At 42.2% G+C, this 15,784-nt stretch overlaps 1 protein-coding gene across 2 annotated transcripts in view; it reads left to right on the top strand.

Annotated features, from left to right (window-relative positions):
* The first annotated feature begins 3,549 nt into the window (after window positions 1-3,549).
* PALM2AKAP2 (PALM2 and AKAP2 fusion) overlaps window positions 3,550-15,784 on the top strand; it is a 264,728-nt gene continuing 252,493 nt past the window's right edge. For both annotated transcript variants that reach the window (XM_051789324.1, XM_051789323.1), the window contains exon 1: window positions 3,550-4,021. In XM_051789324.1, the coding sequence (XP_051645284.1) occupies window positions 3,977-4,021 (45 nt within the window). In that variant the 5' untranslated portion in view covers window positions 3,550-3,976. The remainder of the gene's footprint in view (window positions 4,022-15,784) is intronic.

Below are 15,784 nucleotides of genomic sequence, written 5' to 3'. Positions count from 1 at the left end.
GAGGATGCCAGAACAATGTTTGCAGTGTGTTGGCATGTGGTAATTTTAAAAACCAGAAGTATCTCCTCTCAAACAATCTGAAATGCAAATGTGAAGCCTGTTTTCCCTCCTGCGCTGTGTTTTCTTGACAGTCACTGCCAGGATCCAACCACTAATTTATCACCTCACAAATATGTTGATGCATTTGCTATGGCCGAGGTGCTAATCCCGACCTTCATGTGTATGTGTGTGCCTTCCTTACGCAGTCTTCAAGACAAAGTCTGGTTTCTTAGACTGAATCAGTTCTATCAAGAGCCAGGAGGATGGGAAGCCAAAGGTTTCCTAAGGACAAGATGTCTGGCATCATGCAGAAGAGTTCCGATAGTGTGCAGGGCAATGGCAAAAAAACAACCTGGTTGGCTTGTCAAAAAACAAACACAAGTGATTTAAGCTAGAACCTTTCCTAAACCAGCTCAGCTCCATGGCAAGGACAAGAATATGATTTCTACTGTATAACTAAGCTGTCTCATTTAAAGTTCAGGCTACACATATCTCAGAGCGCTTTCAGGATCTTCTTCACCCTTGAAGAGGTTGTTTCCTACACTCTTTTCCAAAGAAATGAAAATAAAAGTCTGGTTTGCATGGAAAAATGGCATGCAATTTACACATTATTAAGATTTAGCAGGTTTTGCTCTTCTAAAAATTTCTGTGAAAAGAACAGGTTTTTAACTGACATTTGAAAAAATAATGGGGACATTTTTTCTTTCTTCCTAATTTTTAGCTACTGAACAAAGTATATTAAAATACTTTTCTCTCACCTACTCTTCTAGAATCTTCTTGTTCCTCCCTACACACTCCATCCTCTCTTGTTTTCCTAGTATCTTCGAAATTTGGAAATATCACCCTGCTCTCCTGCCCTAAAAGTAAAACAAAACAAATTAAAAAAACTGTAGGCCTTAAACAAGTTCTTACTTTTTTAATTAAAGTTCCTTACCAACATAGCAAAACATACTGGAAACAAAAATCTTAACCAACATGGGTCAAAAAATGTGTAGAAATGGACTGGTTGTTTTGTTTTGTTTCACTTAAAGTTGCCTTCACTAACTAAATGTCCACAGGGGCTGTCCCCTATGGTCTTCTTCCTGTAGTGAGTCACCTCATAGAGGTCATTTCACCTGGGTCTGCTCTGTGAACCACTTGGGTAAAGAATTTCACTTCACTGAATCACAGGCTTCAAGCCATATGAGAGAAAGACACTACAGGGAAACCAGAGGCTATTACTATTGCCTGACTTACAGCCTTTCCTCATTGCTAGTCAACAGCAAGAAACTACTCTGGTGCTGACCTCTGTCATTCCTGTACATTCATAAAGAGCCAGCAGAGTGGACTACTACAGCACAGCTGATTCATGTTTCCTTGGCAAACTAAACTGGAGGAGTGCACAGCCCCACAGCATGTTTCACAGGGACCAGGAACACAGCAGCATTCACTAGGATGCAGCCTTCCTATCCCTTGCTGGCAACAAGCACTGCAGTTAAATTGGAGAGGATAAACACGAGGCTAATACAGTGTTCAGCTCAGCTGCTGTTAGTGTACTTCATGAACTGTTCCAAGGTTTTGTATCATAATTGAGATGCCCATATCCATTTAAATATATGACTACATTGCTCAAATATATGTTTAAATGCTTTCCTGAGTGGATGTTATATGGAGGGAAAGAGGGAATGGCCTAATGTGATGCATATCACACACCACTCTGGCAGCACATAGTGTGACTACAGGTCATGGAGTGAATAGGCTGCCCATTCCAGCTCCAGTAAGCACTGGGGCATAACCCTTGTCTTTGCTGGATATAGACTGTAGCAGAATTCCTCCCCTGGGCAAGGCTTAGCAGCAAAACATGAGAAGGGTATTGAAGGGATTTAATTGCATAGCTATCAAGCCTTAGTAGGAGTTGCCCATATATGTTCTCAGAGCACATGTGGGAGTATAGATGTCTGAATCCTGTGTGATGGGATATTTCAAAACCAGCTGTAGTAATACAAGTAGCAGTGCATGGACCTTTACATGGTAATGAAAAACAAACAAACAAAAAAAACCAACAAAAAAAGAGGTTTTGAAGAAAAACAACAGACTGACAGGGACCAAATAAACTACAAGACAGATGCTATTCAACAAATTACTTGAAATTGGAAGACTGAAAGAGTGTCCCAGTATCTAGCTGCAATTTCTGCATTTCCCTTAGCTGTGAGTCCAACACCCACTTACAGACACTGCCTCACTTGGGCTATGGCAATAAAACATTGCCTTTTGGCCACAGAGACTACTGGAATTATATAATGTTCTCAGTTTTCTGTACAACAAAGGACTTTTTTCCCAGAGGCAAAGCTAAGCAAGAAGTCACTTTTGACATCCTGTCACAAGACAAGGAGGCTGTGCACCAGTAAGGGAAACAGGACCAGGAGGTGAAAACACTTGAGAAAACAGCTGCACTGAAAAGCAGCCTGCAGCAAGAGTTCCTGGAGCTGGAAGGGGGATGGAGGTGGAGGATGTCTGGGAGAGGAGACTGTGATGTGTAAAGGTAAAATGCCAGGCTGGGTGGCATTTGAAAGGGCAAGCACATGGGAAGAAGCAGGCTGACTTCCGGATTGCTTTACTCCAAAATGATGGAGTTTTCCTGTCTTTGTCAGCATGAGGTTGTTACATCAAAATTATATGCTGCAAAATGCACTTTTGTTCCTCGTGGTAAGACAGCCCCAGGATGCCACAGTTAGCGCTCACTCAGCCCTCCATCTGGCACAGTGGCTGCTCTGGCTCAGAGATACCCCTCCAGTGTGCCAGCCCCGTGTCATCCTTGCAGTCCTCCCACCCAGTAGGACTGGACTGGGAGAGAGTGGGGGGCTTCTTTGCTGTCTAGGAGAAAAGAAAGCAGATGGAAGATCATAGAAGTAAAAATAAAAATGTGGTGGTACCCTTGAAATCAAGGGTACCCTCACGATACTGGCTCAGGCGTGCACTGCCTTCCTCACCTGCCTCCTCCTCTGTGTATAACACCAGGGTCTTCAGTCAGGTTGGTTTGCATACACAGCCTTGTCACTTTTGAATATCTGATGTCAATACAGTCCTTTAACCTGCAATGCACGTTAATGCAGGGTGTGTGGACACCTTACGTCTTCCTTTCTATACACATGCTCTTCATTGCTTCTCTTAAGGACTGCTCTGCAGCAGAAGTCTTTTGCGGAGTGCCATGTTACCACTGCATTCACAAGCGGCTGTGCGGTTCCCCCAAAGTCCATGCTCTCCCTCCTCCTGCCACCCTGTCCTTTCCCTTAGCCAAACCTGCTTTAGCTTGGGGCTGTAGCCGCCGCCTGCCTGCCTGCCTGCCTGCCTGCCTGCCTGCCTGCCTGCCTGCCTGCCTGCCTGCCTGCCTGCCTGCCGCAGCTCCCTCTCATGCGCCATGTGCCACCGTCCTTCCCTCCCTGCTGTGCTGCTCGCTAAGGACATGCTGTGCCACAGCTGTCTGCTTCCTCTGCTGCAGTCAGGCAGGTTTGGATTACTGTGCACGCTACTGATGTCGAGCTCCTGTCGTGACCCAGCACCCCATAGGAGGAGCAAATGAGCTGAGACGTCAACGCAAAAAATTATAGCCATGCGAGCTATCCCTCTGCTCAGCTGCTTGGAGAGTGCATACATGGTTTGTGTGACAGCACCAGCACACAGAAGCAGCAATGAAATGCACTTAGCAATACAGCTGGGAGACAGGCAGCGAGGCAGGCACTGGTCCAGTGACTAAAATGATCTTACCGTGAGCCAGGCTGCAGTGCCTCCAAAAGTGGCTGACTGCTATACAGGAGCTCAGCTTTCTTTGCAATTACTCCAGTTCCCACCCGGTGACTGCAGTGTGAGCTCCGTTTTGGTTTTGCTTGCCTTCTTGTTTCTTCTATTTTTTTTCTCCCACCCGTCTCCCTCTCTCTCCTCCCGTGTCCTTCTCTCCAGGATGGCGGAAGCAGAGTTGCACAAGGAAAGGCTCCAAGCCATAGCAGTAAGTCAGTTTCATTTTACTTGCTCCTTTGTCCATAGCTGTGGGTTGCGGAGGGAAGGGAGTATTCCAGCGCAGTGGCTGGGAAGCACTCGGAGAGCCTGGCTTTTGCAAAGTTGTGTGTGGAGTTCTCTGTTCGGTAAATGAGTGGTTAACATCTGCTTTGCGGGATTTGGCGGAGAAAGAGGGCTCTGAGGAACAGCGTTGAGCTGACACGTGCAGAAAGAAAAATGTGAATGCACAGTGGCATGCTTAAAAGATTGATGATGGAGAAGAAAAGAAGGAGTAAATGGGGAGAAAGGGAGATTGTGGGAGAAAATGAGTAGTCTGCTGAAAATGTATTTTCTCACAGTGTGAGCTTTTGCTTAGCTGATTAAGAAGTTAAGCAAAAGGATCTGCTGAAGGGTGGCTTTTATTGCAGAAAATAATTGCGATATTACTAATTTTTAAGACAAACACAGACACTGCATTATCAAAATGATGTAATTATTTGATCTACTAGTTAAACTGTCACCTCAGCTCCCTAGCTGAGAACATGCCTTCAAATTCCCTTCTGAGTTGCATCCTGCCGGGGTAAAACATAGGCAGGATTTAGCCCCATTTTAGCTTTAACTTTTGTTTTCAGATTTAGTACAGTAATTTGGACTGAGCCATGAGCTCAGCTGGTGCAGACCTCTGAGAAATGTGGGCACTGATACCTGGTGAGTATTGGGCCTGGGTGTTTAGAATCTACCATCATCCTGGCATACAGAAATTGCCAGCTCATCTTCTAGCATGTCACAGGCACCATGTCAAAAGGCCTGTGTTTGTGTGGGCACTGCCAGTCTGACGGCCCCATACAGCCTGCCCTTGTTAGACGGACACCCAGCTCTTCTTCCCCATGGCAGAGATGTTGATGCAGCTGTGCCAGTCCCAGAGGGATGGCACGGTCTGTGCCAGGGACTGCACACCTGGAGGTCTGAAGAAAAACAGAAGATGGCAGAGCCCGCATGGGTTTTACATTCCCTTCCCAAGTTCCCCCAGTGATCAACAGATGCTACATTTTTCTGTAGCCAGCACAGGTTACAGATTTCCTTTGTAGTGTAAGAGGAATGGCTGCTGCTGCGGCGGCTGCTGCTGCTGCTGCTGTTGTTCCAAGATATTTGCTTGATGTCTACTGTTCTTCTAATAGTTCCATGGAAATTTAAAGTAACCAGATTTAAAACTAAGTTTGTGGGGGTTTTTCTCTCTAAAATACTTCCTGTGAAAGAGCAAATGGTATTATTTGATATGGGGAGGGGGCAAGCTCTAACTAATTAATTTTCAGGCAGGAGAAAGTAGATGCATATTTTTAAGCTGGGTCACAGTTTTCTGTCAGCATAGGCATTGACATATCTCCAAATGGAAACACCAGGAATGTTCCCCCAGAGGCAAGCCTCACCACTACCTGTGATTTGGGACCCCTTTATGGCAGAACTGTACTGCAGCACTGCTCCATGTATTGCTGCTCTGCATAGCTCTGAAAAACTTCCATCGCCACATTAAAAAAAAAAAAGCTTTACATTATTGTTGTTTCTTTTGAGTGCTATATAACAGAACACCAAACCACACCCATTTCCATGTGGTGTCCTTAAACCTTTCACCAGAATAGATAAAGTGCTCTGCTTCTTAGTATTTTGCGTTTCACACCAATGAAACCATTATGGATTTAGAATTATCACCTGGTGTATTGCAGCTTTTACAGTAGGTTTATGCTGGTGTAAGAGAAGACCTTGAGAAGCTGGATCTTTGTTTTCTATACATATTTCCTTTTGGTTTCTATTTCTGGCAGTAAATAAAACACAGTATAGCAATGTGTGCAGTTAATTAGATTGAAATAATTTTACTTCAGCATCAAAAATATTCAGCCTTATTTTAAGCTTTAATGTGGGTCCATGAACTGACTTGTTTGCTTACCACTCTACAGAGCAACAGGTTTTCCATATAAGCTTGTTAGGTAACTTTTCTCCTGTGCTTTGGCTGCTGCAAATGTTTGTTAGAATGCAGAGAAGTTTACTTCTAGTGTAAGCTTTGCTCCATCAGAATGAGTGACATGACACAAGTTAGACATTTCTCTTCTGCCACCGGTCAGCTAAAATAAGGTCAGTCCTCAAATGTTGCCTTTCTCAGAAGCAGAAAGACATGGCATTTCAGTTCAGCTAGGTGTTTCCTGTATTTTAACAAGATGTAGTATCTCACTGAGATGAGCAGAAGCTTACTCCAGCATTCTTTGATCACTCTGATTGCATACTAGACTTACAGAAAGAAATCCACTTACCACTGGGTTGTCTACACTCTGTTGCCTATACGTTGTCTTCCATAATCACCATGGAAAATGAGTTTGTGAGGAAGATGTGCAAAGTAATTTTTAAGTATGCATCACTGAATATTTAAGGAAAACAAATCGAAACATGGAAATATGGATTTTTACACCAGAAGGCTGACAGCTTTTGAAGAGTTTGATTTTGTGCTTGATTTTATTACTCTGACTTACCACAGTTTTAATACATATCTCTCTGACACAGAGGCAAGTGTCAAGGGAAGAGGAAAAGAAGGAGTTTACTGTTAGGACATTAATATAAACCTCAGTGAACGTGAGTTAGCCACTTGTTTTGTCTGCAGCAAGTACTTTGCAAGTACACAGCAAGCCTCTCTGTGCATTCTTCTTCTATCTGTAAAATCTAAATAATGGACTTTGCCCTTATGTCAGAGTTGTTAGAGATGCATGTAACATTGAGCAGTACTTGGATGCTATGGTTTATCAGGGCAAGAAATACCAAAATAGTCTTAAAAAAGTAGAATGTGTGATTCTAAAAACAGAAGTGTCAAATGTATATGTTTTTAATGCCATTGACGTGCTTAAGCTGTGATTTTCAGATCTTTCTGAAGTCCCTGTAATTCACACACTGACTGTAGCAAGACAGAGCATTGTGCAAATCTGGTTTGAGAAGTGGGGAGATGTGAGACAACTACTGAAAAGCAGAATCCAGTTCTCTCTGCTTAGGAGGAAAACATAAACTCTGTGTCCTGGAGGATCCTGTGATGACCAGGAGCAGTTGGTTTTTTGACCCTTCCTTGAGCAGAGCCCACATCACATCTCCCCACTTGGGTATCATGCATATTACAGATATGGGTGAATTTTTGTGTCATGAGACAAAATTGTCTGCTTGGGCCTGACCCTAAATCACCACAGCATCCATCTGCTGCTCTACCAGCAATGGAAGTGAGTAGTGCCCATTCTTAATGCTGTGGGAAGATGCCATCAGGACAAAAGGGAGAGGTTAAAAGAGGAGTTCTGCAGCCCTCTTCTCTCTGAGCTTGTTCCTGTATAGAACACTTAAGTGTTTGCATCTGCTCTTTTCCTGAAGTGGATTGATGGGTAAAATTTTGGGTAAAAAAAGGAAGCAATTTTTGGCTTTAAAAAATATGCCTGCTGCAAGTTGCTTAGAAGTTTGGAATGCCAATAGCCCTAGAAGAAGCAGGCTTGATGGGGGCAGGTGCGCTAATTTATCTCATTTCGGATAGATAAACTGCAGGGCTCCACAATTTATTATATGGCCCCTTCTCTGTTACTGCAGAGACAGTGATCTAAACATAGACAAGCATTTATGAAACATAAATATTTTCTGTCGCTTATCTAATAGTCATAAAGCTGTGAAGTGGCACTGTTGAGTCTGTATTGGTGCATCTGGGGTACAAATGCACATATGATGCAGTGAACATGCATTACCTATACATCAGGTGAATTAAAGGCAATCATTGAGGGACAGCACTGAGGAGAAACCATCAACTAAAGCACAGGAGTTGGAGAAGGTTTTCAGGTTCAAGAGATGTCCAGCCTAGAGATTCAAGTGGGGAACTACTCTACTGATTCCTTACCAGATAAAAACAACAATGGTGGTCACTGCTCACTAGTGCCCAGCTCAGAGTAGTTCAACTAAAGAAGAGTAATCACTGACATACAAGTAGCCACGTCAAAGATGTCAAAGACCATTTTGGCTTTTTCTATGAGATGATGCATTTGTTGAGCTGGATCTAACATTACTCAGATGTCATCAGGAGGTTGACTTGGTATGGCAGGACACTGTTGTTTAAAAATAGCCCCCTCCTGTATCAGTGTGGTCTGCCTTAGATGGATTAAGGACTGGCTTTCTGACAGGCCTCAAAAAGCTGCTGTTAATGAGGGAGACTGCTGTTCCTTGACAGCAAAGGCAGGGAAAGCTTATAGGAAGCAGCTTTTCAAGGCTGGAAGGTGTCCTCTATTTGTACTTTGATGCAAATGAAAATTGTTGGTGTGCAGGTAAAATAAAGAGTGCTAGAGGAGTGAAGAGGGCAAGTTGGATTACTTGGTAAATGGGGTTTTGCATTTAAAGTAGTCCTTCACATGTGCATGCAGCCAGTGTTAGGAGAGGCCAGTGCAAGTCTGTGCATCCAAATTTAGGGTAGTACCAGCCTAGTACTGCAGAAGAGGGCTCTGCAGTTTGAGCAGCACTGCCTTTCACAAGGAACAAGAACTAACGTGGCTGGTAATTCAACAGGGGTGAGGACAGGATCCTTGTCCTGCATAGGAAATTAGTTTCACACCAGTTAAGCCTATAGCTGAGGTCTTAGAGTTGTCCCAAAAGGGAGATGTGTATTCATGTTTACATATAGTATTTCACTAATTTCTTAATAGGCCTTTGAGAATAGTAATATAATTATGTTTAGGAAAGACAGTACTGGTATAGTTTCATTATGACAGTTGTTGTTAAGCTCAGCATTCTACATTTCTGGGTTGGACACTCAACAACTGCCATGAGTATCATGTGCTGTGCGTAGATCTCAAAAAATTTATTGACAGAAAAACCAATATCTCTTCTGCCCCTCCCAACCCTACTACTGTCTATTACTCTACAAAATGAAAACTCATGACCAGTAGATCTCATACCCAGCGTCATTTTACCGTAATACTCCTCTAAAATTTTTGTGAATCCTTCCAGAGAACTTCATTCATGAAAATTAGAAACTCCAGTGCTGAGGATCACTTAGTAACATGTGGCAAATTCACTTAATAAACAGTTTACTATTGCTGTGATGACTTAATACACTAGTTTCCAATTCCTTCATTTAGAAAGTAATGTTTTTGTCCTAATGTTAAGCATGGGATCAAATCTGTCTGAGTTCAGTTGCCTTCAAACCTAAAGCCTGCAGGAAGAAGAAAAAAGACAACAAGATATGGAAAGAGTAAGCTGCTTGGAAAATAGGTGAGTGAGAAGAATCTGCAGAAGTCATGAGTGTTACAGAAAGAGAGGATAAGTAAATATTACTCACATGTTTTGGCACAAGAATTAGTACGTATCTAAGGAGGGTAGCAGTTGTGGACAAAACAACCCCAAAAAAACAGTCTTTCTGTAGTGAGTTGTTAAAGCTGTAGAGCCCCACTCTCTGGGATGTAGTGGATGCTGAAGAGTGCACTTGGGCTTGAGGACAAACCAGGCATGCTTATGGAAATGGAATCCATGAAGGACTTTCTCATTAGAAGCAGCTTTTGCATTGCAAATTACTAAAGGCTGGCAGAGAAATCTAACGTATTTGCCGTGCTGCTGGTTCTGCTTTAGGCACTATACTGGAATGGAGCACAGGCTAGATGGTCTAATGCAGTGCAGCCATCTCAAACACATTCCTGGAGTAACCAAATCCGTCAGTTTTGGCACTAAAGAAAGCCCCCATTGCCATTCATCATGAAGCTTATTTGAATATTGCTGCTGCATAGTTTAATCCAATTTTCCATTCCCATTTTTCCCTCATTATGTCATTTGCAATATTTGTGGCTCTGATTAATCGCAGTCATTCTGCTGTCATCTCATTCCTCAGTGGTCCCAACATCCAAGTACCTGAAAAAGAAAAAATCCTACTGTAGCTGTCGTCCTTTTACATTCTGAGCTAGAAGACCTGAAGGCTAGTGAGACCTTAACATATTTCCAGAGTACTCGATGGTGAGGAACACCTGCTGGAGTTAGGAAGAGTCTACATCCTGCTGCAAATACTTCCAGGGGTAGGTTTAGTATGCGTAAGCTAGGGATTGGCAAAAACTAAATCTAAATGAGATCTGTATTGTGAGCATGTAATGAACCTGTGAGATTCTTGTGAATCTCAGTGCAAATCAGCTGTGGGCAAGGAAGTGTTGTGTTTGCTTTGCTGTAAAGGATGAAGAGATCTGCACACAGATCTGCAGCACTACCCTGGACTGCAGCAACACCATGAGTCAGCTTCATGTCAGATCAGACCTTGCACAAAGAAACCCGTGCAAGTACAGTTGTACTTGTCTTTACTTCTGGAGCACATAAAACACTAGGAATTCATGCACAGTGTAAGAAATGTTATAGCCTTTGCCCATTTTAAGCCGAAAGTCAAAGAAGAACGCCCATAATGTCTGAAAACTAAAATTACTGTCTCAAAATTTATCAGTATTTTTGTTTTGGGAATATCTACATGACAGCAAGAGAAGCACAGATGTGATGAAAAATATTTCTGTCAAAGTATGAGTGAAAAGTAGGTACAAATAGAAACCAAAAACCAACTTGCTCCTGCGAAATTTCTAGACAGTTTCCAGACTTACCCAAACTCAACTGTTTAAATTTAGAATTGTTTCCACAGCACATTCCTAGCCCTTAACACATCACCAACATCTCTTGAGCACAGACATGAAGCTGAGATACTAGATTTTGGTTTGTGCCTTTCAAATTATATTTTGAAAAAGAAGTTGAAAATAAGTGAAAAGGGTTTGTGATTTTTTTGGTGTTGTTATTTTTAAGCCTATGGCAAAATAAAATAGTTGTGAAAGATTTACATTTTTGGAAATTATTGAAAAGCTCTAGCCTGGTGTGTAACTTTAAGGACAGATGCCACATGCCATGATATCAGTGGCATAGATGTTCATCTGAAGTCAGAGGTTAGACTTTGAGATTTACATGCCATGCTAAAAGTAATGGGTTGCTGGGTAGCTGGGTTGAGGGTGGGATGGGCCTGGAAGCCTCTCCTTGAGTACTCTTGCTCTTCCAGGGATCACTCCTTGTATCTAACTCCTTACCCACTTTACAAATACAGTTTTATTCTTGTACAGAATGATGTGTATTCTTTCATCAGCTGAATTATTGCAAAGTATCATCCCCAGCAAGATGGTTGGTCTGCTGAGTGCATTTGGGAAAGCATGTACTGGACTATGCATGTGTAGTAAATTATTAATCATTACATGGCTCTCTCTTGAATGGTACAGGAGCACATGCTGAGCCTGTGTGTGCTGAGGCAGTGGTCAGTCAAGGATGCCTTTCAGGAGTAGTACTTGGAACCAGAGGGATGCTGCACCTGCCTCTGGCCCTAACTTCCCTAGCACATAAAAATATTTTCTGTTGCAAATATTGCAAATTCTGATTTGAGAAAGCCACAGGGTTGCAGGGGTTAATAACATTACCCAACAAGGCAGTTAAATGGGTATGGCCTTTTGGCAGTTGCACACCAGTCCTGCGTAGCTCTTGACACACAGATGCTTTTTGTTACTTAGCTGATTTCCAACAAGGTTGGATGCTGGAGGCATGTAAAGCTTTCTTCCTCTTTGCCAGTTAAAACAAATGCTCTCTGTGCACAAAAAAAAAGGCCACCAACCAATGCAGTCTGGGGAGCTCTTTTTGGAAGGAGACAGACCTGTCCTCATCTCTGAGTTTCTGCCCTTTACAGACGATTCAGAGCTCAGGTTGTTGATTTAGGCAGTGCTCATACTGTTTTAATTTGAGCTGCCAGCATAATTTGTCAGGATCCACAGACAACAGTCAGCAGGGTGGGGCTCAGCCCCTCTGCAGTTCCTAATAATAGCAGTCACTGGCAATCAGATGGAGATTTGGGACAGCAGAGATGTGCTCAGATTTTAAAAAATTACATACCTTGAAAGAAAGCCTTCATTTCGCCAGCACATGACTAAATGAAAGGTGCTTTCCAGCCTTTTGGGGACATGTCATTGACAACTCCTCTGCTTCAGCCATGTTCCTTTGGCATGCAGAGTTGCAAGCTGCACTGCAGCAGAGGGAAGTAACCTGGGCAAGTAATGGCTGAGGAGACCCCATTAAGAGCCTGAGTACTGCAGACAGAAATTACAAGCCAGGTTGCCGTGTAACTTACTGCGAGAGGAGGGAGAGGTGAGCAGCCCGTAGCTCTCGCTGCAGTCACACAGCTGCAGTCTCTTTATGGCAGCAGCAGCAGGAGGGGGTGCAGAGCTGAGATTACTCGGAGGTAGCGGTGGTAAAGGCGAGCGTCTGGCCATTAACCAGCTGAGTGCCAGCATCAGAATGACTGGTCTTTCCCAGCGGGCTTCCCAGAGGAAAGGGGTACACCAGCACATACATACTCCTTCCTTGCTAACCTCTCGTGGAACAGCTCTGCTCTTCACCACTGTCAGGTCCTTCGAAAAACTTACGCTGAAAACCGTGGGGTTTTTAGGATCCCCAGTCATCCAACTGTTTCCCGTTTGAAGCATAAAGCAAGCATTTGGCATCCAAGGTGTCACTAAATTTACAGTAACTGCAGCACAGAGATTGTCTCATACCCTGGCTTTGGTACAAAATTGTTATCTTGAATGTGTTGGCCAGTTCTGGCAGCCCTGTGAAAGTAGTATTTGAGAGTTAATCCCTTATCTCTTTTGAATCACAACGTACAATGACATAAAAAGTAAGGCTCAGTTGTTTATCATGTGTTTGTTCTTAATAAATATAAGCATATGCAAGCACTTGCTGCATTTTAGAGAAATAAACTCCAGCAGAAGACCGAATCAGCATTTAAAGCTGCGTCTTAATCCCTACTTGTGGTAGGGATAACTGCTGAATTAGGAATGTACATAAACTCATTCCAGCATCACCAAGAACTTAGTAAGTTGTTCTGGTAAAGGAAGCAACTTATAACTAACCAGGAAAAAAAAATCTCAAATTTTTAAAAAATAAAATAAAGAATAGGCGAAATGTAACAACTTTAAGAACTGTGTCCCTCTATCAGTAAGACATTTGGAAGTATCAGCTCCTTTTGCTAAATTTAAAGTTGTTATTACTGAAGTTTCAAAACATACAAAATTTAGACTAAAATCCATATAGGATATCTGAAACTCATCTGTGAAATAGAGACCTGTTCATACTTCTCATGCTTTCAGTTATCAGCTTCCCAATTTTCAGAGGAAAAATAATAGAGTTGAAGTGGTTTATGAGTATTTTTGTCCTTATCATGTGTGACATTGCTTACAATGCTGATCAAGGTGTTTGATGAGACTGATGTGTCACAGACCTTCTCCTTTGTGAATTTCTCAGCAATTCATGGGACAGAATGTATATTCCAGAGGACTTGTTCCAGAACCAATAAAGTTTACAACACAAACAAGCATTTACATTAATTTTTGGGAGGACTTTTAAAACAATATCATAATTCATAATTCTGAAGACAAGGGGTGTTTTAAAGATTATTCCATTGCTGAGAAGGAGCAGATAGAAAACCCTGCTGAACTGGGGAAAGCTGGTAGTAGTTTCCTCTTACAATACTGCCACAAATCTCAGAGCACTGGGGGAATTCCCCTCTCCATTTGGCCCCTGTCTCTTGGGACAGCACTGTACCATCCTTCCTTGCCTGAGAACTCACAACCCATAAAAGCAATCCTGAAAGGCAGATATAAGGAACAAATGGTGATATTTTGCTGGTCCTAGTACCTACAGCTACAGTTTCTACTTCTTGGTCTGTGAGATTTTAGAGCAAATGGCTGTTCATGCTGAAACATATTAGAAAACAAAAGCCATCTTTGGTCTGCATTACTTTGAAAACACATGCTCCTCGGTAAAATAAATCCAAATTACATTTGAATGGATAACACTGACCATGGGACTGTGAGCAAGTCATAGGTGGCTGATGGAATGGTGCGAAGGTCCAAAAAGATCAGATGGCCCTGGTTATATACTGTCACTCTCTGTATGGATTGTAGAGTGGTTTAACTAAGCTCATCCATGTGCCATTGAAGACCAAAGAGGTGTCAGACTGTGTGCCTCTCTGAGCTGCCGTGGTACTAGTGAACTCACCAACATAAAGCAAAACCTCCAGGGCTTGTGGCATGGATCATCATTTTGGCTGAGCTGGAGGAGGTTCCAGTGAGAAGAAGGTAGACTTGGTTTCTCATTGACATTGTTGTGTAGGTCACATCTCTGCCTAGATGAAGCTAACAGGTTGTAAAAGTGGCTGGAGAACAAAAGCAAAAATATATACACCAACATGGTGTCTTCAAAAGAAGGATTCTTAGCACCTGGTACTTATCACCTGCTGGATAGCAGTACTGAAGAAAAAGTGATAGTGGATAATGCTGTGAATATTACTCAGCAGTCTCATCCTTCATGGAATAGACATGATAGATAGGTAGATAGGTAGAGAGGATAGATAGATAGATAGATAGATAGATAGATAGATAGATAGATAGATAGATAGATAGATAGATAGATAGATAGATAGATAGATATGTGTGGTGTATGTGTATTTATATATATATAAACAAAGGCTGATATATGTATTCAGGAACATTACTCGTTAGGCCCATGAAATGGTGCTTTGGTCAGATCCATGCTGGATATTAGTGTCCTAGAAAGCCATGGGCAGAATGGAGAAGAGTCCAGCAGAGTCAAGAATGATCACAAGTGGAGGAAAGAGACTGCTGAGGCAAGACAGAATTGTCTGGCCTGGTGAAGAAAATACCAATGCTTACCTGATCTTGTTTAAGGGTAGGAAGAACTTTCTGTATTCCTTCCAGGGAAATCACCAGTATTTTTGCTTGTTCTCAGATGTTTCTCAGTCAACCAGCTTACATATTAAAGGGCTGACATACGGATGCTTACAGAGAACAATTTAATGCAACTGTGGTGGCAGAAATCTGAAGGTGGGTTAGTTTACTTTGTGTTTTGGATAGGCTAAGGGTGTAGTAGTCAGGCACTGGAGTTCAGGTACATTGGGTAACCTGATCAGATCTGAGTACATAAAATTACCTTTTTTATTGGATGTAGACCACCAGTCCCTATTCTTTTTTGCAGTTGGACCCTATTCTACTTCCAAGCAAGTTTATAGAAATTTTGCTGCTGGTCTCACTGGTGAGCAGGAACAGGCCCTTAAGTGTTCACACCATTTCTGACTCTTTGTCATCATAAAAACTGCCAGATATTTGCCAGATAAGACATGTAAATCAGACATCCTAGGACAACCAGGTATAAAGCTGAGGATAAATAAATAAAGTGGGCTTCAACATTTGTCTAAACTTGAGAGCTGCGTGTTTTTCCACTCATCACATACTCTTATCAGCAGCACAAAGGCACAGTTAGACAGTGGCTAAACTCACCAATTGAAAGTTCAGTTTTTTGTGCAAAAAAACCCCAACAAACTAGATTCTAAACTCCTTGTTCTTGCTCATCCCCAGGAGAAAACCAGTTTTGGTAGCTTGGTTCTCATAATAGCCATTGCTCTTGACTTCAATACCCTTTGCTTTCCATACTTTAACTATACTTTGCAGGGAGGTGCTTTTTCAGTTGAATCTTTTTCAACAGAAGTTTTTTCTCTTGGTAGGAATGTTACCAACAGAAAAAGAAAACAAAAAGAGAGAGAGAGAAAAGATAGTAACATCTATTTTCTCTGTTCAGGCAAGGAGAGGAAAATAATTTAAAAAGAGGAGATATTTTCAGTTTCAGTGAAACCATGTTTGCAGTTTCTTTG

Source organism: Manacus candei, unplaced genomic scaffold (assembly GCF_025592945.1).
Source record: "Manacus candei isolate 608988 ecotype Guabito, Panama unplaced genomic scaffold, ASM2559294v1 h1tg000027l, whole genome shotgun sequence".
Lineage (NCBI taxonomy): Eukaryota > Metazoa > Chordata > Aves > Passeriformes > Pipridae > Manacus > Manacus candei.
This window is presented reverse-complemented; position numbering and strand designations above follow the sequence as displayed.